Raw genomic sequence first — 27,744 nt, 5'->3', positions numbered from 1 at the left:
GATTAAATTCTGCGCGGTATATTTGAAAAATGTCACGTTAGTGACAAATATATATATATATATATATATAAACAAATATCTATACAATTCGTACATATTTTATGATTTTTGTGTTTTATTATTATTAAAGTAGTATAAATAATTTAGTAAATTTATTAATAGAAAGATTTTTATTAATAATTTGTCGAGTTATTTTCTCAAAAGTCTGTTGATAAATTTTTCACCCTAACGATAAATTTCCTTTGTGCTTTTAGCCAGATAGTATTTGTTTTTTTTTTTTTTTTTTTGTAGTTTTTGTTATGCAGTCTTATCTTTTTTTCTCAAATAAATGAACAATTGTTTACACCGATAAATGGTATCAATATCCAACAAAGGATTCTAACATATTTCTAAGTTGTACATTAACAAATATATAGTCTTGTAGAGTATATTACACATAAGTAGTTAAAATTATTTGTTTACCTATCATCACTATGATGAAACGTCATTAGTTAATGTATTTTATCCCAAGGGTGATAGCGATCGATTAAAAAACATCATCGCTATGGTTACTTCATTGCTAACAAATGATCCACCGGACTCATAAAGGTCCGAAATAAAAATATTCCATACAGTTTAAAAGAAGATTAGTCGTTGAATCGTTGTTAATTGTGTCAGAGTCATTAAAGGGAGTTTTTCACTCGAAAAAAAGAAAAATGAAATTTGAAATACCTATTGTTAATCGTAAAAAATGTTTTCTTTTTCACGCTAAAGATTATTGTTCCTTGATGCGGCCATGTTTTTACATTTGTTTCATACTCGGTGTTTTTCCGTATAAGGTCACTTCAACGACTTTGAAGTTTTCCAAATTTGGCTACATATATTCTACACTTATAACAAGCATATATGTTATTCACGTTTTTATACATTTATATCAAACTGATGTATCCGGGACATTACGATACGACAGTATACCGGGAACGTTACAGGCAAATTTTTATTACATTCTTGGTACCGCAGTAGCCATAATTGCATATTATAATACACATAAAAGAATGTTATTTCTACAAAAATTATATATAGTAGCTTCGAAGCTACCTTCCAAAACATTTATTGAACTGTCCAAATTTATTCACGTGAAAGACATCGTCGGTTTTCTTTTTTTGATTGGACAATTGCCGAACGTAAAAAGTATTTCCGTTAATGTAACACTTGGTAAATTGTCCGGCATTTATGCAACGTTAATTGTTTTTACAATGGATATGCTTTATATGAATTGTACTTGTGTAATTAAGGATTGTTTTATGAGGATTAATGAAAATTTGAAAAATCTTCAATTTGTTCTTGTAACCGGTGAACCTCATCTCTTGAGAAGGGCCTATCACGAAAAAAATAATCCTTTACTTTTAATGGAATTAAAGGCTATTAAAAAAAGACACCAACAAGTCAGCGATATTCTTCAACAAATGAACACAATTTTTGGTTCTCAAATTATTATCACGTCGTTAATGACTTTTGCAGAGGTAACTTTTAGTTTATATTTTTACATTTTACGAACGGTCGATCAGAAAGAAATAAACTTAGAGAGGCAAATCTGGTTTGCGTACTTCATAACATCGGTAGCGTATTATTCCATCAAGTTAAGTTTAATGGCGTGGGCATGCGAGACCGCTAAAAATCAAGCTGCCGAGGTTGGATCTAGAATACACGAAGTAGTTATCAATACCACAGACAAGGATATTAAAAACGAGGTAAAATATAATTTTATTTCTTTTTTTCAAGTTCTCCATGAAAGTATTAGTTTTATTATTACAATGTATCCGCATATTTTATAATATTGCAGCTGCAATTATTTTCCTTGCAAGTATTGCATCGTGATAATACGTTTACCTCGAAAGGACTTACCATGGATGCAACTCTTTTAACAACGGTTTGAATTATTATATTATTTATTCATTTTATAATTGTTAATTGTGTGTTTAAAATTTTCTATATAACATTATAATCATACTTTTGATTTATTTTTCTTTTCTTTTTTTTTTTTTTTTTCATAGATCGTGGGAAGCATTACAACGTATTTATTGATATTAATACAATTCTTGGTTTCCTTAAATCCATGCAAATCACACAATAATACAAACAACAACAACAACAACAGCAATAACTACAACGCGTAAAGATTATAATAACACATAAACAAGAAAATATATTAATAATAATAAGATTTTATTCATCTCACACGCATGTGTGATCTTATTGATCTTCTTTTACTAAGAATTCAAGACATTTTCTATATTGTTTTTGTCTAACATAGAAATTTTTATTTTTTTTTTTTATGTTACAAATGTGCAATGATTAATACTGTTTTAATTGCGTCAGATTAAGAAATATATTACGTAAATAAAAGCGGTCCGAACTTCGTCCCTGTTTTCTACTATTTTATGACAGTATTGAAAATACATACATTCACATTTGTGTACATATATATACATATATATATATATATATATACGTAAACACACATATGTGTATATCTTAAATAAACAGAATAAGAAAAAAGCAACGAAAAGTCTAATATTTATACGTTCTAACGACTAGAATAGATTACAACTGACAAAGTCAACGAAATGACGAAGTTCTTTTTAAAGTGAAGACGATGTTCTTGTCAAACGGTAGATACATAAAGATCTTGCACAAGGTAAACGTGTTTTTGATGATCTACAAGTTTTTTTTTTTTATTCGGATGAACCGAGACTCAGGTCTATCAATGGTCAAAGCTCGTCGTTCCACTTTTTTAACATGTGTTTCCGTCTGTTGCGAAATCTGAAAGATATTCACATTTATTATCTATTTTTTTTTATTAACAACAAAATAACTAATGTTTTTTTATTTATTAACAATATTATTGCAATAGTATATTGTTATACTAGGAATTTATATATAACGGATATATATTATATTTTAATATATAATATATATTTGTTATATATTATTATTATAATTTATATATATATAATAATATTATAAATTAATTAAATATTATTATAAAAAATATATATTGTATATTATTATAATATATTTAAATATATATATATATATTTATTAATATTATATATATTAGTATATTATAATGCTGATATATTGGCAATAGTATTTTAAAATAGTATTTTAATAATATTTAAAAATTTCTTAATTTTATATTATATTTAATAATTTTCTAATGACTAACACAAAAATTTGTATTTATAAAAGATTAAAGTTAGAATGAATATATATATATATATATATATATATATATATATATATATATATATATATATAGCGTAGTAAATAAAATAAAATAAAGTAATTGTAGATACCATAAATAGGTAGAAATGGGAAAAGAGATAAAGAAGTAGAAAAACGTGTTTTGTTCATTCATAATTAACGAGGCAATTATTCAACTCATTCCTTTCATTATAATCACCATAAAGAGAGTTATCATTCGTTCATTACTACAATAAAGGATCACACAACCAGCACGGTGGCAAACCACATTTCTACTTTTTCTTATCTCTATCATAAATATTTCTTAATAGAATTAAATATAACGACTTCCTTGTTTGTATTATATTTCGAGAACGAATTGATAAATCCAAAAGGGGCAATGATCAATCGTGAGAATTCGATATCTCGATTTATTCGACTTGAAATTTTATAATAAACAACATTATATTATTTCATTTACTCATATATATATAGAAACATATATGAATCTATATATCTATCATAAGGAATTTATATATAGGAACGTATTACAATTAATATTTCATTAACGAATCATTTTACGGAAAATCATCGTGTGTGTATGTATGTGTCATCATGATGTTAGTGAAAAAAAATCATGAAGTTCTTTCTAATTTAGGCGATAAGGATGAAGAGTCCGTGAAATCCGGCGTGTAACGTAGGAGGCGATCACGCGACTGCGCGCGAATGTTACCGAAGATCGAGGAGGCGCCAGCTTTTATTATGAAGCGTACCCAGTTGTCAGTATAGCGCAGACAGTTGCGCGATTCTGTTCGTTTATATAAAGGAGAATTTTATTTTGTTTTTTTTTCCCTTCCTTCAAGCATCGTTTCAAAAAATTTCACGAATATTTTTCTCTTTTTTTCTTTTTTCTTTCTTTCTTTTCCCCCCACAAGTGCTTTATCGTTTCTTTTATTTTTGCCGATGAAAACAAATTATTAAACAACAAAAAAAAAAACATTTGTCAAATGAAGATGTAAGATTTGTCATTTACGAATAATGACGCGTTGCAATTAATTATCATTGATCTATGATAATACATATATATATATATATATTTGAAAAACATAATTGTAATAGTGTTTTAAAACGAGGACAGACTGTGAAATGTCAGTTACTTTTATCGAGTGCAAAGAAGTGCGTAAAGTGAAGGAACAACATCTATCGTTATCGCTGACAAATAAAGTTCTTTCATTGAACTAAATATATATATATATATATATACATTTTTTGCGTTGACACTTTATTAACGGTTCGTTCGGTGACGCAATGCACAAAGATTTCCTCGGATTTTTGGTGACAACGAGCGAACACCAAGTTCGCGATTCGCTGGATGAATTGACATAATAAAACAACTAGGAATAATTGTCGAGTATGTATTATTATATCCTAAAATCCAATGTTTATCCTATTTAAATTCGTTAATTCGAATTAATACGAATTAATGAACATTTCTATATATATATATATATATATGTATTGTATATTATCAAATTTGAAGAATACATCGAACCATCCCCCAACACTCACCACCCCCTTGTTCATCCACATATTCTTACGGTTTTGTATTTTAATAAAACGTTGGCACGATTTCGTGACGAAATAACGTAAAAGAACTCTCTCTCTCTCTCTCTCTCTTGACTTTTCATATAATTTATGACTTTGTTTGTGAAATCGTATTAAAGAAAATTTTGATTATTTTCTAGGAATTATAAAAAAAAAACAACAACAACAACAACAACTTTTAACGCGTGTTGTTATAGGAAAAGAAAACGTGATGCCATTCTCTAACCACATTTTGACCATTATACTACCCCCCCCCTCCCTCCCTCCCCTCAAGAGTTCAAGTTATGTACATATTTCTGTTTCTTCTATTTCATTTTATTCCAGTAAACAAATCTTATGTTAATACGAAGACAAAAAAATAACACATCAACAACATAACAATAATAATAATAATAATAATAATTGTACGTTTCTATCGTAACACAAATATCGATTAATCGTTATATGTTTGTTTCAAAAGAAATTTAATCAGCTCACGGGCGTCGATCATATTTTTTTTAAATAAAAAAAGGAATTGGCAACTCATTGCTGATCGTCATCGTAAAGGAATGATTTTGATGCACAACGAAGAGAGAAAGAGACAAAGTTAAGTCGAGCGTGAACTTACGTTTCTAGATAAAACGCGATAGATATATATATATATATATTATACATTTTACATACATGCGTACGTAATTACGGGCGTGCGCAAACACACACACACACACACACACACACATATATATATATATATATATATATATATATATATATATATATATATGTATACATATCATACACACATATTCTCAATAAAAGGCGTCTCTTCTCTGTAAAATAGGACTCGCGTGCAAAATCATCACGGGTCTATTTCGAAAATAGAATTTCGATACTAGTTGGTGTTTCTCTCGAAAATGACGTACGTTCTTATTTACGCATTATAATATTGTTATTCACAAATTAGGCCTCATTTTGTAATAAAATAATGTAGAAAATAATGATATTCGTTGTATTTTTATTTATTAAAATAAAATGATTTAGTAGTAGAAGGAACTTGAATTTCTTTATGGTAAGACGCGACGAAGAAAGTTGTTTATTTTACAAAGTAATTCGATCGTGTTACTCTTTCTTCTTCTACTTTTTTTTCTTCTTCTTCTTCTTCTGTATTTACATTAAAAGAAAGAAAGAAAGAAAATGAAAATAGCGACACGATAAGCAATTACAAATATTATACAATTGAACAGTAAAATATTCAATTACTTCTTTAAACGTTAATTCGATATGTTTGAACAAGTTATCCACAGGGTTTGTGATAACAAGATTTATATGACAATGTGTATGGGATTATATTAAAAAAAAAAAAAAAAAATTCCATGATAAAGAAAAGATATTGCGTATAGACAAATACAACGAAAACTATCGATAGAAATTTAGGTGTGGAGGTATTAGTAATAGAAGAAGAAGAAGAAGAAGAAGGGTCGGGTCGTTCCCTCGTAAATCGGTGTCCTCATAGAACTTGGCATTAGTTTAGCGTGCGTGTCATTTATACGCAAATCTTTTTGGTACCCGTAGGTATTATTTTCGTACGTGCTTGTTTAAGTTATAGGGGGAAGAGTAGTTTGTTTCATCGACACATAGGACACACACGGGTCTAATTTTTGTTACGAAATGTTTTAAAGTACCGTACATGTAGTACGTGTTATACGTTTTCCGATGGATAGAGTTGAGTTCTCATAGAGTAAGAGAGAGAGACTAGTTTGACCTCGAAAGGCCAACGGTCCATTCACAAGTGTTAGGAGAAAGAGAGAGAGAGAGAGAGAGAGAGAAAGAGCGAGAAATACCACTTGTTTTTCTCGAGGTCTTCCATCGTACGATGCCACGTAGCGTCGTCGTAAAGAGAAAGAGAGAGAGAGAGAGAGACAAATACATAGATGCATTAGGTCGATTCAGAACACACAACGTTGTCGACAAACACATCGTACGAGAGAGAAGATAAAATCGGATCTGGAATGGCTGTAAAACGCTATCGAGTGACTCACATTGCTCTAGAATATAGGAGAGGGAGGAGAAGGGTACTTATAAACGTATATACACGTATTTTTTTAAACGCGTATCGCTGCCTTCATTGGGACAAACAAAATTGTTTTGTAGCTTCATCGTCGTCGTCGTTGTCGTTGTCGTTGTAGTTGTCTTTGTCATCGTCATCATCGGTTAATCTCTCTGCGTACCAATGAAATTTTCTTCCTATATATATATATATATATATGTATTCATATATAGATCTATACTTTTCTCTTTCTCACTCTCACTCTCAATATTATTTGGTTTTTTTTTTTTTTTTTAGTCGCTATGTATGATATATTTAACGTCCTCGAGATAAGATTATCGTGATTACCGTACGTCTGTTCCTGTGTTTAACGCGCGCATCAAAAATTGAAAGTGAAAATACATATATATGTATGTAATTTATTCATCTCATAAAGGTAAATTACATCCTTGCATAGGTTTGGTCTCTTATCTTAAATATGATGGTATAATGTAATCGTATCGTGAGTAGTAAACACATGGTGTAAACTCGTTCGATGATCTACATTTTATAGAGAAAAACAAATAAAATGAAGATTATTCTAACGTAAGATGATTTTTCTTTTTTTTTTTTTTTTTTTTTTTTTTTTTATAATTGGTCCAAATAGTTTTAAAGCTTATTTATTCGTTTTGTATCTAATGTGTGTGAGATCATTTAAAGCTTCCTCGTTGTTACTTTGTAGTCGTCGTCGTCATCGTTGTCGTTGTCGTTGTCGTATAACAGATAACACACGTTTCAAGCTAGTTTTGCTTTTGAACTGAGAAGAAAGGGAAGAGGAAGTTGAGATGGAAGCCAAGTGACCATGGCACGCGCGAGTAACGGATCTTTCGAATGGCGGTGTGTTATAAACCTTGCTGTTAATAATTGATGTGGGTGGTTAGGAACGTGTATTTTCTTATTTTCTTTTCTTTTTTTTCAAACTTGTCACTTCGTCATTTCTCTTTCTCTCTGACTTTTTTTCTCTTGTATAACTTCATACATATATACTATCTAGTATGTATATACTATCCATATGTTTTTTGAACTCTTAAATTAGTATCGTCGCTCGACATTTAATTCTAAGTTATTAAAAAAGACAAATAGGAAATAATTAATAAATTATATATAATATATAATTAATAATAATAATAATAATAATAATTAAATTAATTAAATATAGGATATAATTGCTCAAAACTTTTGTATTTTATAATGGTTAGTATTTAGTAAAACTTAACACGAGTAGTAATTTAATTTACCTGCACAAAATCACACACATTATATATAATATATAATAATAATAATAATAATTAAATAAATAAATTAAATATAGAAAATAATTGCTCGAAACTATTGTATTTTATAATGGTTAGCATTTAATAAAACTTAACACGAGTAGTAGTTTAATTTACCTGCGCAAAAAATCACACACGCGATCGAAGGTGAATAAAATTGATATGCATTATCTCACGGTGTATATTCTATATTTATCAACGCATAGTAAATAACACGAATGCGCGTACTTTTGCTTCTCTTCGATCATCGTCCTTCGTTTTTTATTTATTTAAAAAAAATTTTTTTTTTATTTCTTTAAAAAAAATCGTTCATTAATTCACGATGATAAATGACATGTTTTTACTTTTGCGAAAGTAGAAGAAAAAAATAATTCGATAATATTTTTTGCCATAAACTCTCTCTCTCTCTCTATATATATATATATATATATATAACTTTTTAAACGCGAATCGTTTTTTTTATCTTGTTGATGTCAAATTTGAAATTGAAATGAGCGATGGACGTTTGCTAACAACGATGGATGGGCGTTATTTTGACGTAAATTCTGTACGTCATTACATTAGCTACATAATTCAGTATTATATAAACATAACGGACTAACGTAAAAGAAAAAAATATATATATATATATATATTTTTTTTTATACATATTTATGTATTATATATAAAATGTATAATACATATATATGTATTATACATTTTATACATATAGATATTTATCTAGAACATATATATATATATATATATATATGTTGCATTTGCTTACACATATATGTGCCTGTATATATATATGTATATAGTATACAGAGTATTTACCGTACACGCGTGACGATGACGAAAATATCTACCTAGATCATATAGAAATACTAGTGACGTGAAAATCTTCTCGTGGGAGGTGTGTGATACACCTTTATTGCGTCTTCTTTAACTGAATTTGTCTTTTCATCGTCACGTTGCTGAAGAAGGGGGGAGCATCATTAACGATCGATGACGATAATGACTATGTCTCTCATTCTATCAATGGTATCAATTTAAGATCGCGAACACACAACCCAACCAACAACCGCTGACGTAGGAAAATAAAAAGAAAAGAATAAATAAAAAAAGAAAATGGTTGACCGTAGTAATCATCAGCTGTTGACCAGCAGCGCAATACTATTGACGAAAGTATAAACTATCTTTTTCTTTTTTATTGTTCTTTTTCTCTCTCTCTCTCTCTCTCTCTTTCATCTTTATTTTTGTATCACAAATAAATGGCACGTTGGCCGTCAACGATAGGTACGGCAGGCACGCTATATGTTGAATCGATTTATCAAATGTAAGATTATAAACATGTGTATATAGTAAGTTACATGTGCGTGTATGGTATATCAATAAAGTATATAGGTACTCTTCAATCTTCTAATGTAATTTCATTTTATTGTGTGTGTATGTATGTATAGTCTTCCTTTGTTGTAATTTAGAAAAGATATTTACGTAGAACAAGTTTATATATATATATATATACTCGAATTAATCCCTAAAGAATTTCTAAAGTTTTATGTGAAAATGTGATGCAAGATTCGTCGTACGAATTGAAATCTTTGTTTAATACATTAAACCTTACTCCTACTACACAATACTTTGTGTATAACTATAAACGTATTTCTATCGTGTAGTAGTCAAATGACCACTTTAAAAAACAACATTCATCTTAATATAGAATCAGATTATTAGCCAATTGGATAGCGAACAATATATATGTATATATATAAATTGAATGCATGTTTACAATGTTATTTTGTGTACAATTTACAAAATTCTTTTTACAAATTAATCCCTTAACGCACAATATATATATATATATATAAAAAAAATAAACTGGCTAAAAAAACTCAATTTTTTTTTTATGTAAAAAAAAACAATATTTACAACATTGGCTTGGGGAAAAAAAAATATATATATATATATAAAATTAATCGAAACTTTTATAGCAGCATAAAATACAACCCCGTTCGAGTCAACTCGAGAGCGTGTGCAACTTAAATGGTTAAGCATATTTTTACAAATTAATTGACGCGATAGATTTAATCGTGCTTGGATAAAATGAATATTAAAAATTGTTCGTAAAATATACGATATATTTAAATACGAGATAGGATTAATTAAAATACGAATTATATTACATAATTGATTTACCCAGTTCGTCGTTCTTCCTTGATCGATCTATAATATATAGTTTTATCTTCCCTTTCCTTCCGTTAGCAATGAAAAATGTCAGATGTCGAGTAGAAAATGGAGGGAGAGAGAGAGTAAGAGACAGAAAAAATTAAAAAAAATAAAAATAAAGAACGACGATGATGATAACGGGGAAACACACATATTATTTATCTATCATTTTTTTTTTTTCTTTGTTCAAAGTCGAGCTATACGTGCATACATACATTCATATATATATATATATATATATTAACTTACTAACACATTATGTCCGTGTTTTTTTGTCGATTGCTTTCTTTTTATTACCACATTGGCGTTTTATTGTTTACTACCACACCTGTAACTACGACCAGAAGTGAGAGAAAAACAACATAACGGGGCACTGCTTTTACGATGAATCACTATGATGATGATGATGATGATGATGATGAAGAAGAAGAAGGCGGATCACAGCCGGAGGAGGATGACGTTGAAAAAGATAAAGAGAGTACGAGTTCTGTATTATAAACGTCTGCTGTAGTGGTGGTATAAAACACGATTTGCACCGTTCCAAAGTGTTCCCCAACGACAACGTAAAGTTACTCGCCTTTGAGAAGGTGGAAGATGAGGTAGACAGTTGGAGTAGTAGTAGGCGTTTGACCCTACCAACAAAGATCGATGATGTACATTTCATGTCTCTTTCTTTTTTCGCTTTGAGCTAGCTTTGATACAATACTTTTTTTTTTTTTTTTTTTTAAGTGATAAAATCGAAATAAATAACAGAATCGATAAGGGACAAAGAAAACAGGTTTTCAAACACGATATTTTGTTTCTTTGTTTGTTGCGTGTGTCTATCTATCTATTTCTAGGCAAGATTGTGTGTGTGTGTATATATATTTTGTATAAAATAAAATAAATTGTATATATATATATATATAATATTTATATAATAATAATAATAATAATATTTATATAATAATGTCTATATGTCTATATATATATATGTAACATTTTCCGATTGAAAACATTGTTGCAAATCGTTAATAAGTGAAATTGATTTTACATATTAGATATATGAATATATTTTGTTAAACAAATGCACGCGAGAAATAAGGAAAGAAGTAAAAAAAACAAAAACACATATATAAATATTATATAATATACACATACCCCTTATATATATATAATATATTTAGCAATTTGTGTTTAGAGAAGAGGGGGCTATCTTTTTCTTCTTCTTCTTCTTCTTCTTCTTCTTCTTCTTCTTCTTCTTCTTCTTCTTATGCTTTCAATGCCGATGCATTCCACGACGATGAGTGGGATTATTCGAGCGAGCGAGATGAATTGTAAGAGGTCGATGCCTTTTCCACCCACCAACGCTACTTCTATTGTCGGTGGGGTGGGGGTTTACTTCTGTATCCTTCCTTCCTTCCTTCCTTCCTTCCTTCTTTCCTTCTTTCCTTCCTTCTTGCCGATTGACCGAGCTTGTCCTTGACACTGCGCTTGATACTTTGTATATTCAACTAAATAAGTTAAAGTATATCTTAAAGTAAGCTCTTCTAGCTTATTGGATGCCGACATTGGATCGTTAAGGGTTAAATTTATATATGTACACACACACACAATGTATATATATATGATATAAAACGATCAAAGGTGTGGCCCCCCTACAGACGTTCTGTTGTTTTTTTTTTTTTCATTTTCCTTCTTCTTGTTTTTTCCTGTGGCAGTTAAGTGCTGCTGCTGCTGCTGCTGCTAAAAACAAGTTAGGCTATTGAACGTGAAATAATATTTGCGATATTGTTTAGTCATCGTTCAAGAGATTTTATTGTTTACATTTGTCCGTCGTTGTGTTAGTAGTCACGTTACAAATAAAATTAGTTAGATTTTCTTGAAAGTGTACACCTACGTTAAGTCTGACGATGAAGTCTGACGATGAAATATTGTTTTTTTCTTTTTTTTTTTTTTTATTATAAATTGTCTTTAATCCATTTGCATCATATAGAAAAAAAAAATTGACAAATTCATTCTCATCACTAAATTTGTTTTTCTTTGATTGATTTTGTATGCGCTTAGGTGATTTGTTTAACAATGAAGTGCGTGCAGTATGCGCTTATGGTGCAAATGGGTTTAACGCATGCACTTTTGTAGAATATATATGGTATGACGTTTTTATCCATGACCTAACCCAAGAGGAGATTTTTTTTTCTTCTTCTTCTTTATAATTTGCGAATAAAAATTCATTGCTGATGTGTGTGTGTGTGTGTGTGTGTGTTGTTTTCCACGATCGGGTGATTCGTATATTGAATCGATACAACACCACTTTGGCCTTGAGTGAGAGGTTTTATCTCTGGTGTGTAGTCTTCGACGTGTTTAGCAATGCGCTGTGAATCTCATATTATCGATAATAATAATAATAATGTGTGTATGTGTGTGTGTGTGTGTGAGTTCAGTTGCCACCTTGTTGCAACTGCGGTAAATATGTTTCTCAAGCTAGTCGACAAAAACAAACACTTTTTTTTTGCAACATCTACTATCAACAAAAATGTTGAAGGCAAGTTTGTACAGTAATAATTTTATTACATCGATGACGAAAAGACAAAGATACTCGATGTATATCGTCATCAAATACCATCAATGCGTTTAGAAGTATATTTATGTGTTTTTCTTTTGAATTCTTTTTACTCTTTTTTCTTTTTTTTTTACCTTTCTTTCTTTCTTTTTTTCTTACCTTTATAATAATGTTTATTTTAAGTATCACATTTTCTAGTAACACGTGTACGCAAATAACGTTACGTTATTTACGTCAGTGTAGTACGTTATAAATTATACTTTTTTTTTTTTTTTTTTTTTTTTTTTTTCTACCTAACAAGGAAGGATAAAAGAAGAAGAGTATAGGATTACAATGACCGTAAAATAACTAGCTTACAATTAGCTTGAATATACGTTCATAAATCTTTAGATTCGATTATGGTCTCTTATCGTGTAAGGGGAAAGAAGCAACAATTATTCTCGGTACTTGGTGTGTGTTTTTTTATATATCTTTTTATAATGAAATTCTTAGACTTGTAATCTTCAATTGATTATATAATAAAAAAATAAAAAAATAAAAAATACAAGACAGCGACAGTTGATAGAGAAAACAAGAATGAAGGAGTTCCCGTAAAACGGATATATAAATATATATATATATATATATGTTTATCGTTTTATACATGCAGCAACAAATTTATTGATATTGCAGTCATACACGCTAATGGTTTTTCATAGGAAAAAAAGCAAAAAAAAAAAATGGGAATATGGAAAAAATTCAAATATAAACGTTCATATCCTATGATCATCATCATCATCATCATCATCATCATTATCATCATCATCATTCTCGGTTTGCGCTTTACTTCTTCGTATATGAGGATAATTGTTGTTTATCACACACACAGTTGATCAGAGTAGGCGATTTCGATGTGGTAAACTGGTAGTGTCATTGTGACGTCAATCAATATCAAAGCTGAACGAGTAATTGATATTTTTGTATAGATTATAAATATTTGCATTTGCGCAACGATAAAAATTTTATGTAAATGAAGAAAGAGATACAAGATATTTCCATATTTATTTTTTTTTATATATATATAATACATATTTATTTGACAGAAATCAAATGATGATATTCGATTACTTTGAATAAAAAGAAATCGATTTAAGTTAGCAGTTATTAATAATATAAATGTTTTCGAAAAAGAGCCTACTCGAAAAAACTGTATATTCGCGATAGCTGCCGGTGTAGAAAGAGAGAGAGAGAGAGAGAGAGAGAGAGAGAGAGAGAGAGAGAGAGAGCAAACATTTTCAAGTTGTCCTTGATGATGACGATGATAGGCTCGATACGTGTTCGAAAATATGACGATCACGAAGTTTATATATATTATAATTATATAATTATTATAATATCATATATTTGAGATAGTAATTCTCGTTACAATTATTACTGGGCGTTATTTTGTACCTTGTAACATATTGTTTGTTATCAGCTACGAAAAGAGAACATATTTTTTATAATAACCGTTCTTTTATTTAAAAAAAAAAAGAAAAAATGGAAATCGCAAAGCTTCCACGTTTTCTCTGATTTTTTTTTTTTTTTTTATTTAATTTTTTTCTCTTCTTTTTTTATTTTGTTGTTTTTAATGGAAAGTAATCAAATGATAACGCCTACTACTACTACTACTACTACTACTACTACTACTAGTACTAGTACTGGTGGTGATTCGTGCAAAGCTACATTATTTCTGCGAATAGTGATGCTATTATAATGTATGTATATATGTATATACATAGCATATACAAATATACGTATATGTGTTGTTTTGCATATTTTATTTTTACGACTTCTCTTACCATTAGTCTCATTCGTATAACCATAAAATTAAAAACATAGCTTTAAATGTATTTTTTTCTTTTTTCTTTACGAGCTACGACGCTACAATTAAATTATTCATGAAAATGTCATTTGTTTAATAAAACGTTGACGATTATTTGATTATTTTTATTATATATTTATTTTTTATTATTATATATCAACACAAAAATTATCGTTATATTTCGTGATCCTTATTATTATTATTTATTATTATTATTTGTGTTTGACAATTTTAAGATATAAATATGTTACAATATGTTTTTTTTCTTCTTTTTCTATTTCATATCTATTCTTTTTTAATATTATTGTATTTTGTTTAATATACTATACAAAAGTTAATTTCATTTTTTTTATATTTTTGTATTTTCGTATTGTGCCTGATAATGGGTATGGTCCTCCTCCTTGGTGTTGCTTTAAAAAACAAGCGTGCGAAAGAAATGAATATTAGATTTTATTTATACACATACATATGTATATTGTTTCATATTTACAGTATTAATTACAGTAAGAATAACGAACGAGAGATTTTGAATCACAACTCGGTGAGAGAGTTCAATTCATTAATTTACAGGAGACATTTTACTCGTGCTTTATAATGTTTTATTCATTCGTGATAAGAAAAAAAAGGGGTCATAGGTTGGGGAGGAGGAGGATGAGGATGAGGAGGAGAAAGAGGAAGAGGGGGAGGGGGGCTAATGTGGGCATTTAATCGCCTCGACAAAATGACTAAATTGCAATCGTTTTACATTTACGATCATGCTTGATAAAGTTTCTCTCTTTATCTTAATTTTCTTTACCAACGTCATTCGTGTCGCCCACTTTAGAAGAACCCCTCGTGGTTTACGATAGTTTGCTATTCCGTCCTTATTATTTACTTCGTAATAGTCATCACATGACGCAACAAGAATGAAAATTCTAATCATACCCACTTGTTGGTTTATGAGACATATATGTATATCGTTACAATTGGGTCAGGGAAAAAATTTCTTCGTATTTATCGGATTGATTGATTGATTGATTGATTGATGTATGAATGATTTTAAAAAAAAATCTTATTACATTCGGAATGAACATTTTTTTTTATTTGCTAATATGTTTATTTGAAATTGTATTAATAAAAATATCTGAAAAGTGTGTAAAATGTATGATAATCGTTATGTAGATTTATTTAATTCAGTTTACAATTCATCTCTATCAAACATTGTATTAATTATTTGTAATTATATATCTTATCTTGTTGTTCTTCTTAATATATATATAAATTACGTGTCACGTTGTTTGTTCACAATGGACTTTTAAACTACTGAACCGATTTTAATCAAATTTTGCACACTTTGTGCAGTTTCATCAAACTTGAAAGATAGGATAGTTTATATCTCAATTTATAATCGCAATATTACTTTTATTAATAGCGAATTATTGTTGACTTAAAGACGGTATGTATCGGACTGATTATTGTGAGCACCCCTAGTATAATATTATATATATAATTATTTTTTGTACATACGTACGTGTGTTTTTTCGTAAAACATCAATCTGGTCGATGAACTCATAAAACATGCGTTCATCGAAAACAACTGTTATAGTCGAAAGACACATACACACATGTATATATTCGGTAGGTCTATACATATATTTATGAATAGATTGAAAAAATATAAAGGAAATGAAAATGTTTAGTGATTTGATAAATAAAAGAGAAAGCTTATTACAATCCGGTAAAATGAAGAGAACTATAAGCAAACTATGTTTTCTCATAGCCATAACCTTGTACGTTGTTCATGTTGACGTACGAATAAAACGTATATATGCTTATCTCTCTCTCTCTCTCTCTCTCTCTCTGACTCTCAACACGTTAATTCTCAACCATGTGTTAAAATCAATGTTATTTTGTATATTCTTTGCCTTAAAATTAGATTGTTTTCAAATTTCTTAGTAACTGACACATCAGTGTTAGCAATCGTACAATATGAATTGTTTAATTCTCATGAGAAACAAAATTAAAAAGTCCGATTAACAATATTTTTCTCGTCTACGAAAGATAATAAAGTAGATAATAGAGACATTTTTTTTTTATCTATGTCCATCTTATTAAAGTTCTATGTAGAGTATATAACGAAGACCTTGACTTTTTTCTATGATACTTATCTATATATGTATAATTTTGTCGGTAATTATGACAATGGGTGGGGGGGGGGAGGATTAAATCGAAAAAAAAAAATGAAAGAATTATTTATTTGATAAAATATTAAAAATAAACTGTAATATAAAATAATAAATGATCAAAATGAAATTATTCAATTTTGTTCAACCGATCATCATAAACTTTTACTTTATCATATTAAAATAATTGTAATTAATGAAAAAAAAAAACGAATCGATAAAATTCACAAATTTTTTCTAATTTTTTCTTTTCGATATTAATAATAATTGATAAAAATTAAATAATACTTATAAATAATAAATGATAAAATTATTCAATTTTTGCTATTAATTTACACCTTATTTATATCTTATGTGATATATAAATAACTATAAAAAAAAAAAAAGAAAAAAAGAAGAAGAAAAAAAACTTAGAGAGATAAAATTAATTTTGTTATATAATTTATTTTTTCTATTTAAAATTCAACGTCATAATTATATCTCAGCAAACAAGAAAGCTAGCTGATCGTCGTATATACATACACGTGTCTATTTTTTTTTTTTTTTTTACTTGGTTTTGATTTTTTTCTCTCTTTTTATTTTTATTTTTAAATTTATTTATTCAAAATGAATCCGTTATTAAAGGAGGAAGAAGAAAACAAGAAATTAATTAAATGTGTAGGGAAGAGGAAGAAAAAGGTGTACGGTGAAAGTAAAATCGTTTTTTATGTGTATCGCGAAGACGACAACGACGAAGACAACGAAGACAACGACAACGACTATTATAAGGGAGAACGGTGAAAAGTCAAGGCACCTTCTTCGTCATCGTCGCAATGCCGTCGACCGTCCACCAGAAATAGCATCATGCGTGTCCGTTCGTTCATCGTCATCATCATCATCGTCGTCGTCGTCGTCGTCGTCGTCGTCGTCGTAGTTTCTCTCATATGTTGTTTTTAACTAAATAAGTTGTGTCGTCTGCGCTCTTCTTTCATCACCGTCGTTTTCTAACTCAACAATATTTTACTATATATTCACAAAATCATTTTGAAATATGTTAAATCCCAATCCTAACAACACATTTAATCCATTACTCGGTATAATACGAAAATGGGGGGAAAAAAAATTAAATTAACTGAATAATACTATTCATAAGTAACCAAATAAACAATTATTTTTTCAAACAATTGTTTTTATTTTTATTTAATCTATTAACAGGGCGGGGGACGTATTTTCATTCTGTGAATTATCTTGATGGGAGAGGGGGTAGGGGGGGGGATCTAATGTCACAACATTCGAAGAACTTTTATCGATAAATCTATAAAAGGTACTTTAAAGTTAGATGCATCTGACGTTTGTTCTCTCTCTCTCTTTCTATTTTTTTTTTAACATCATTTTAAATTCTTATTTCGAAATGGTATTTTGTTGTAAAAATATATATATATATATGTATATTAGGTGAAAAAAAAAGAAAATGTTTCGATCGAATTCGATTCAGTGAGCCAACGACGACGACGACGACGACGACGACGATGTCGGGGGCTGGCGCCAGGAAGTCTCGGTGTCTGCCTTCAATATACAGCCCTCGCCTTTTGACCTCGAGTTATATATCGAGTACATAATGTTCTTTTATATTGAAATTCATTGCTATGGAATCGTAAATTTGATGGGCATGTTATAATAGTAGCATCGGTGTTAATAGTTTGCAGCTTTGGTTAAAGACTATAATAATGTGATAGATATATATTATACTTTAATAAGAAAATAAATTCTCTTATAAATCTTTAATGCAGTCTATGATTTTAAATTGATTTACATTGTAATGTTTTTTTTACATAATATAATATATATATATATATAAGTTGGTTGAATTCGTATTAATACGAGCTATAATATTGGAAGATCCAAAATATTGGGGTTGCCATTTGCAAAAATAAACATATCCTTAAAAAACATTAAAAGAAAAAACAATTTTTCAAACTTTTTTATATTGCAATGTATAAAATCAATCAAAAACAGTTCAACTTTTATTGAAAGTATTTTATTTTTTGTCAGGTTATTGCAAATACTTGAAAAATCGTGCATACAGTTATATGAGACACACCCTATGTATATGCTTCGTTTGATATTTGTTAGAAAATTTTATATGATTTAAAAATATTACTGAAAGATGTTCACAATGCATAAAACAAAAATGATCGATATTTATTCTAATTTGTTATTGCATCTTTTTAAACTGGTCTAATAATTTAACTATCTAGGAACATATATAGTTAATCCAATCGTTCGGTCAATTAAGCTAGTTCCCAGAAGCTCAAGTCTATTTTGTAGTACACCGAAGGCACATAGGCGTTGTTCACACACGTACACGTAATCATGCACGTATTCATGATGTACGTACGCACGTGAGAGGGGTAACGGTATCGATGAACGTGCATACATTTATATATATTTATATATATATATATATTTCTTCTGTGCACGTTTATGTAATTGAACTCTTCCTAAACGGCTGGACCGATTTTAATGAAATTTTGTGTGTGTCTTAAAGGTGGATTCGATAATGGTTTAGCGTTACAATTCGATCCAATTTAAGTTGCTTTTCAAAAGTATTTTCCCTTATCAACTAATATCTTATATATCGACAAATTTGATTTTAACTATGGAAAAGTTCAGATATTTTCATATAAATACGAGAGTATATATATTAATAGTAAAAAAAAAATCGCAATAAAAATTATGCTATGACTACTCGTTTTTGTCATATCGTTAAAATAATTATCGAAGTTATCTCTCGGCAATTATAAGTAAGTCTTGAGGTTCCTTTTTGCGAGCTATTATATTTAACTTTATCGTTTTATCGTCACGTGAAAATGCAAAAGTACACGCGTTATTTTAACTATACGTAAATGTATAATTTTATCGATATCGTATAGTTCAATTGAAAAAGAGATTACATATTTTACTAATAAATATTTAAACGGTGTAATTATGTTTGATAAAACAACCAAAAATAAAATCACTTGTTGTTATAGGAAACGGCGTGAGTCAAGATGGGATTGTGGAGAATTTTGATCTTTCTATTGGTAGTGGTCTTCATCGAAATCATCGAATCGAATAATCGTTGTCTTACGAATTTAGAAGGTACGTATAAATCGTTCTATAAACCACCATGCTTTTTTTTTTTTTTTATTATAGAAACAATTTTTCTAATCGTTTATTTCGATATGTTTTTTGTTTTTCTTTTTTACAGAAGTTAATCCAAAACGATTGGTTGTCTTCGATGGTCAAACAACTAATTTGCGATTTGAAGTTTCGCGAAGAATCACTCAAAGATTGGTTACGCACGTTACGAAGATCTTTTTGGAAGAGGTTTTGGGTTACAAAAATATTATGATCGTGGAAAAGGACGATGATTTTAACATACATCATGTTTACGAGAGATTGTCCGATACTGTGACTTTAGAACATAACAGAGTGTAAGTGTAAAACAACACAAATGCATACAGTAGATTCCCGTATAATGTGAAAACTGTATAGTAAATTGCGGTAGTTTCCCCGCATTTAAACATTTAATTTACTTTAATCGATCGATTATAATGTTTCTTCATCGTTATCGGTTTCTTTTGTCATCATTGTTTTTGATTAATTTTTTTTATCATTACGTTGTTGTTAAGGATAAGAAAAGAATTTTCTTAACATTTATATCTGATACATATGCTTTCATGAAAAAAAAAACAGATGTTAATTATTACGAGGAAAATATAAAAGAATAAAAATTACAAAAAATAAAAAAATCGTCTTTCAAAATGGAAATTGTCATTAAAAAAGTGATATTTTTTTATAATGTTAATTCACAAAATGAATAATATACATGAACCACGTTATAAGGGAGTCTACTAGTGTATTTTATAAAAATAGGAGACAAAATTTATTCGTTTTATTCTTATTACAAAAGGCCTCCCGACACAATGGTAAATATGGAGGTATGGATATTACCGCAGGAAGATACAATGCCGTTGTTGAACAAATACGAGGTGAAAGAATGTGGAGCTATTGCGCCACCGGGACATTTTAGTTGGTTCATACCTGAGAAATTATACACAATCGATGATAGTTGGGTGTCATTTACCAATCGAGAAAATGCAGCACGTTTTGACGTTTCCGAATTGACTCTACATCGAATTCAAAATTTGACGATGAATCCCAGTACAAAAAGGTATTACTGCGAAACGTCATTTTGTCAGAACGGTATGTACATTCCTCGACAATGTCAAGCTATCGGCAAACAGGCTCAACCTTGTGCTCTACTATTGGCTGGTCATCTCGATATAACATCATTCGTTAAAGAAGATATCGATAGTTTAAATCTTTACGTGAAAGTAGCTTGGGTTGGACCTCACCTGAGAGAACTGACGGAAAATTTAATCGAGGAATACACTTGGATGGATAACAGGTATCATATCTTTTATTATTTTAATAATACTATTTTGATTTTAACGATGTGTAATATATATATATATTTTGATTTTCTCTCACAATTAGACAAAAATCACTTGTTATCGTACACTGGACACCAAGTACCGTAATACCCAACGCAAAAGATTTCGTTAGCATCAATTTTCCACGTTGCGGTACAAATAATACCCAAGTTGGTTGTGAATACGAATCAAAAAGACTGGTCAAAGTTGTTTGGAAAGGATTAGAATTTGCAGCTAAGTTTGCTTTTGAGAGCATCAATCGTGTTCAATTTACTTCTGAGATGTACGAAAATTTGATAGATCGCTACAACAAATATTCGGAAAACGTGGACGAAGCTAAAATTGCTTGTAGTTGGCTTATGGACAATTTAAATCATGCAATGTCCCATTGGATGCCGAATAATGCCGATAAGAATATTCTTTATATCGGTGGAATATTCCCGATGAGTGGTACATCCTATACAGCTAAATCTATTGTAATTGCTGGAAAAATGGCGAAAGATGCAATAAATGTAAACAATAGTATATTGAGGGATTACAATCTGACACTGTTGGCTAGTGATGGTCAATGTAAGACCGACGTTGTAATGAAATCATTCATTGATTACATCGTTCATAATTTTTATGAAAAGCTCGTCGGTGTTCTTGGACCTGCTTGTTCCGAAACTGTCGAACCACTTGTCGGTGTTGCGAGACATTATAAATCCGTGATCATCAGTTACAGTGCCGAGGGATCCAGTTTCAACGATCGAACTAGATATCCTTACTTTTTTAGAACTATTGGTGAAAATAGACAATACAAATACGTTTATCTATATCTACTTCAACAGTTAGGTTGGCATCGAGTCGCGTCCTTGTCTGAAGATGGACAAAAGTATACTGAATACATATCCTATATGCAGGATATGCTACGTGATAATGGTATTACGTTTGTAGCAAATGCAAAGTTTCCACGAGAATGGGATCCCGAGATAATAACAAAGGTGTGTGTGTGTGTGTAATTATTTAAAATGTTTTTTTTTTCAAAAAAATTCATTATTATTCAAGTAGGAAAGTGTGTTATATATTTTTGTTCTATGTTCTCTTTTAGAGTCTTCAAGATTTGAAGCAGAAACGAGCAAAAATAATTATTGCCGACGTGTACGATAAAGTTGCACGACAAGTCATGTGTGAAGCATACAAATTGGAAATGACGGCTGTTCAAGTAAGATATGCAGCTTCATATCTAAAATTATATCCTTCGAATATAAAAGAACTGATCTTTTTATCGAATACATTTTGTTCGTTTTAGGGATACGTTTGGTTCTTACCTTTATGGCTTCGATCGCGATGGTATGATACCGATCAATATAATGAACAAGGCGAGCAGGTTCCATGTACTACGATTGAGATGACAAATGCAATAAATGGTCATCTTAGTCTGTCACATGCGTACTTTGCACCGGATGATGAAATCATGCAAGAAGGTATAACGGTACGGGAATGGCGCGATCGTTATGAGCGTTTGTGCAAATCGCGAAAGCTAATGCCGTCCAATTATGCTGGATATACTTATGATGCTATGTGGACTTATGCCTACGCTATAGATCGTCTACTTAAAGAAAATCAAAGCTACGTATTCGATCTTCACAGCGAGCAAACTGTCAATCGTTTGACTTCCATTATCAGTGCTACCGATTTTAACGGGGTTCGTAGTATATCATAATAACAACACGCTGTGAGAATTATTTCTATTACACAAATTTTATAGGTTTCTGGTCGAATCAAATTCGTTGGTGGACCATCGAGATTCTCAGTCATTAATGTCGTGCAAAATATAAATAATGAAACACACGTTACTGGAAAATTTTATCCAAACATATCGGAAACGGAAAACGAAGTGATAGGTGGAAGATTGGATTTAAATATTTCTGCATTCGTATGGTTATCCAAAACTATGCCCGACGATGGCTCGGAACCACCACCCAAGTGCGTTTTCAGTGGATTAGCTGAACTTTTAGATGTTTCTTGTGAAGTGGCTATCGTTATTGTCAATATCATTGGTTTTGGTCTTCTTGGAATAGTCCTCATCATTGGTTTCTTTATTGTCAAGAGAAAGTACGTCAAATTTTTAACAACTTTAGATTATTGTTTTTTTGATCTCTTTTTTTTTTTTTTTTAAGTTAAATTAATATATTTTCTTTTTCGTTTCAGGTACGACGAGAAAGTTCGCATTCATGAAAAATATATGAAGTCTTTGGGTATTGACTTTTCTAAATTGGACACATCGAGCCTTGATAAATGGGAAATACCACGAGATAGAGTAGTAATTAACAGAAAAATCGGTGAAGGTGCTTTTGGCACGGTATACGGTGGTGAAGCATTTTTCCCTGAAAAAGGTTGGTTAGCTGTTGCGGTTAAAACTTTGAAAGTTGGAAGTACGATCGATGAAAAATCCGACTTTTTGAGTGAATTTGAAGTAATGAAAAGGTTCGAACATAAAAATATTATCAAGCTACTCGGCGTTTGCTTAAAATGCGAACCAGTTCTTACGGTTATGGAATTTATGCTGTATGGTGATTTGAAAACTTATCTACTCGCGAGAAGACATTTGGTAAATGATCAAAGTTACGAAGATTCCGATGAGATTTCTAATAAAAAATTAACAGCTATGGCCTTGGATGTTGCCAGAGCTCTGAGTTATTTAGCACAATTAAAATATGTCCATAGGTAAATTAAATTTATCGATTAGACGCTAGAATAATTTGTACAATTATTTCTAACGTGATTAATTGAAATTCGTTTCTCTTTTTTTTTCTTTCTCAGAGATGTTGCTTCTCGTAATTGCCTGATAAATGCTCAACGAGTTGTCAAACTCGGTGATTTTGGTATGACCAGGCCAATGTACGAGAACGATTATTATAGATTTAATAGAAAAGGTATTTATCATCAAAAGAATCTTATAACTCTCTAGGATTTGCAATCTATTTTTGAATGATTTAATCATAAATCATTTCTTACGCCAAGCAGGTATGCTACCAGTTCGATGGATGGCACCGGAGTCTTTAGGTCTAGGTTTATTTAGTGCTGCTTCCGATGTATGGTCGTATGGTGTTTTACTGTACGAAATTATTACTTTTGGCAGCTTTCCTTTCCAAGGGATGAGCAATAATGAGGTACTAGCTCACGTAAAAGTTGGCAATTGTCTTGTTGTTCCTAAAGGCGTTAAAGCACCACTGTAAGTACTATTGATCGCAAATTGAAAAAGAAAAATAATTGAATGGAAGATGAACGATGTTTTTCTTTTTTTTTTTCTTATCAACAGAGAAAATTTGATGTATTCTTGCTGGTCTGTAAATCAAAACGATAGACCATCAGCACCGGAGATAGTAGAATTTTTAGCAACGAATCCTCGAATTTTATCTCCTTGTTTGGATGTACCTCTCGCTAGTGTTCAATTGGAACATACTGGACAAATGGAGATGCATATAACGGATGGCGTGAGAAAATGTTCTTTGCCATGGTCGCAGAACCAACAATCACCTACACAATTATCGGATACAATATCGTCACCTAATAGGACAAATTCATCTTTACTTGAGATAGATTCTCACGATGATAATCAAAATGTTGGTTTCTGTACGAATCGAGGAGTATCCGGCCAAGATAGTACAAGTCCGTTATTAAGTTTTGAACGAAGTGTAAGAGGGCTCGTAGTTTCACGTCAGAATTCAAACAAGCAACAGAAAGACACTATGCACAAATACGTCAACCTTCTGCCAGGAATGGTGACCTCGACGAGGCAACTTAGTAAGAATGGTAATACGGGAAATGTTCAAACAGAAGAAATGGTATCTATGATGCCAACAAAAACTAAAGACACCGAGGAAATTTCCATTCTCTGATGTAGCCTCTAGTCAAAAGTTTTTTTAGAAAAATCTGTAGAGCTTAGCTGATCGGTGGCTGGCATAATATTGTACAAGAACAACAAGTATATAACGTATGTAAGAAATCGAGTTAAAAATTCAAGCAAAATGGGTATAATGTTCGAATTTAAATCAACGGTTGCTAGTACATAGTATTTATATATATCTTTTGTTAGAAATTTTAAGAGCCAAAGAATAACAGTTCTCTCGTTATACTTGTTCTATCGTGATAGTTTATGATAGAGCCAAATTGATGATCAAGCTTTGGATTGCTGCCAGAATTCCATACTATATCAGTTTTACAAGCTACTGCTATTTCAAAACAATGAATAATCAAAATATTGTTCCTTTTTAATGTACTTTCTTGATCGTGTACTTGATCGTGTGAGATCAGTACTTGTGTTGCTTTCATAGAAATACGTACATATAACGAACAAGTTTAAACACATTTGATGAAACTTTAAGTTTGTTGTTGAAGGTCTCTTAAAGTATAAATAAAACAAAGAGATCTATAATAAATACTAAATAAATGCAAGGAATATTCCGATTGAAATATAATCGGTTGAAAGATATAATAATAATAGGGCAGTTAATTAATTGCGTAACTTTTATTGTTGAAGCAATAAGATGATGTATGCGTTAAAAGAGCATCCGACAATTTGAAAAATATTTTGGAAAGAAAGTACTGGCCAATCTGGATGATCCTAAATTGTACATTGATTGACTTCCACTCGATCTACTTTTGAGACTGATACATAAATAGTTAAATTAAGCCATGTTTATTATGATCTGATGTTATCGATTTAAAGAGAGATACTATTTCATCAACGACATTATTCATACAAATGTAGATAGTTTTATAATAATTTACCGTAAGAGAAAAAAAAATGAAACAAATTTATATTTTCTTTTATTTTCAAATATTATATACTACATATTGTCTTATCATAAAGAGATTAATCTTACTCAGTCATCGCGTTGTTTCCTCACTTTTTTTCCATTTATTATAAATTTCTATATTTATTCATTTTTATAATAACACACAAAAAACAAGAGATAGAGTTCGACTTATATAAATAGAATAATTATAATAATAATAATAATCATCTTCATCCATAAGACTTCGGGATCGAAAAAAAAAATACGCTACTATTTTACATAGATATATATGTAAAGTAGTAAATTATTCCCACTTTATTTGTATTTATATATTGTTATTAAAAAAAAAAAAAAAAAGAAAGTATTTTAAATATCAGGGATGATATTACACTTTCAATTGAGAGTTTTAAAGCATCTTTGTCACCGTTACGCACTTAACTGCATAATATTAATTAAAGATATTAAAATTTAATAAAAAAAAAAAGAAACTTTGTACTATTATATGGTACATTAACTATAGCATTTGATAAAATAATAATAATAATAGTTTTATGGAAAGAGCAAATGGCAAGAGCCATGACATTTCTTAAAACCATATTTTATCTAAGCTCGTAATAATATATTTTTCTTAGCAATTATTGAAAAAAAATGTTCTTTATCTACAATATAATATATATATATATATATATATATTATCTTTCATTACGATCATTCATTTTATCAAACCGACTGTGCAACTTTGCTGTTGCCATTTTATCCTCGCTAAATATATATATCATTTATTTAATATCTGTTTAATCGTGTTAAGTTTTTGTACAAAATATTTTTTAAATATTTATTAATTTACAAAGAGAAACTTTCTGAAATTATTTTATTATTTCTTTATTTTAATGGACAAAGACAAGTTGTTAATGGAAAAAGATTTCGATCTGTTGTTATGTCAATTTAGGATAACATTAAGAGAAGAAAAGAGTGGAAAGTTTAAAAAATTATTAATTAAACGTTGATTATATTATATATACAGACATATACAGTGTAAATGATTTTTTTTTGTTTTTTGGCAGAATCCGTGCAAGTGAAATTTCATTAATTTTTTTATAACATTCTGAGATTTTTGTGTGTCTTTTACAAAATAATATTAATAAAATGGATTATTACTTTTAAATGTCAAAGCTAAATTATAATTAATGAAAATTGTTTTTATCAATGATGTATATAGAAAGATATTTGTTACTTTTATCATAATAATAGTTTTTAATTTATAGATATGTTTAAAGATTTATTTGTTTATTGCAGAGCATTCCTAGTCTTTTTATCCGGGAGGGGGGAGGGGAGAGGGGATTATAGTATATAAAAATAAATAACAAAGAATTCCAACACAGAGAGTGATATTACTTCTGTCATCAATCTGGATCTATTGTGATCATCAATGTGTGTATCACACGTAAACTATAAATAATTTATTTACTACTTTATAATAAATGGCGTTAATGTGTGCTGATGTGTCGTATCAACCAACAAATTTTATCCTAATTTATAATTTTACGAAAAAAAAAAAACGAACTATTGCCTTTTTAAA

The 27,744-nt window shown here is 29.7% G+C and overlaps 2 protein-coding genes and 1 long non-coding RNA gene across 5 annotated transcripts; 2 read left to right on the top strand and 1 right to left on the bottom strand.

Annotated features, from left to right (window-relative positions):
* Positions 1–339: 339 nt before the first annotated feature.
* LOC107067043 (putative gustatory receptor 28b) lies at positions 340–4,567 on the top strand. Of its 2 annotated transcripts, none has more exons than XM_089170833.1 (3): positions 340–1,730; positions 1,823–1,909; positions 3,884–4,567. In XM_089170833.1, exons 1-3 carry the CDS (start codon positions 696–698, stop codon positions 3,905–3,907), a joined length of 1,146 nt encoding a protein of 381 aa, XP_089026959.1. In that variant the 5' UTR covers positions 340–695; the 3' UTR covers positions 3,908–4,567. The 2 variants fall into 2 exon arrangements, with proteins under 2 accessions (XP_089026959.1, XP_015177690.1); XM_015322204.2 differs by lacking the exon at positions 3,884–4,567 and adding an exon at positions 2,034–2,796.
* Positions 4,233–27,429, top strand: LOC107067082 (uncharacterized). 2 transcript variants are annotated; one of them, XM_015322275.2, is made up of 12 exons: positions 4,233–4,636; positions 19,936–20,044; positions 20,154–20,379; positions 20,859–21,356; positions 21,446–22,364; positions 22,472–22,585; positions 22,673–23,068; positions 23,132–23,478; positions 23,575–24,090; positions 24,187–24,299; positions 24,388–24,598; positions 24,686–27,429. In XM_015322275.2, the coding sequence occupies exons 2-12, from the start codon at positions 19,954–19,956 to the stop codon at positions 25,263–25,265; spliced, it is 4,011 nt and encodes a 1,336-aa protein (XP_015177761.2). In that variant the 5' UTR covers positions 4,233–4,636; positions 19,936–19,953; the 3' UTR covers positions 25,266–27,429. The 2 variants fall into 2 exon arrangements, with proteins under 2 accessions (XP_015177761.2, XP_015177762.2); XM_015322276.2 differs by having other exon boundaries at positions 4,234–4,636; positions 24,391–24,598.
* LOC149033109 (uncharacterized) lies at positions 10,104–13,081 on the bottom strand. The gene is made up of 3 exons (XR_016176029.1): positions 12,257–13,081; positions 11,518–12,099; positions 10,104–11,009 (listed from the first exon to the last, which is right to left on the bottom strand). It is a non-coding gene; the product is annotated as an uncharacterized LOC149033109 (long non-coding RNA).
* Positions 27,430–27,744: the final 315 nt, after the last annotated feature.

This window comes from Polistes dominula, unplaced genomic scaffold (genome assembly GCF_049000335.1).
Source record: "Polistes dominula isolate Pdom_NZ unplaced genomic scaffold, Pdom_raw_medaka contig_79, whole genome shotgun sequence".
NCBI lineage: Eukaryota > Metazoa > Arthropoda > Insecta > Hymenoptera > Vespidae > Polistes > Polistes dominula.
Note: the sequence above shows the minus strand (reverse complement) of the source record. Positions and strands in the feature narration are given on the sequence as shown.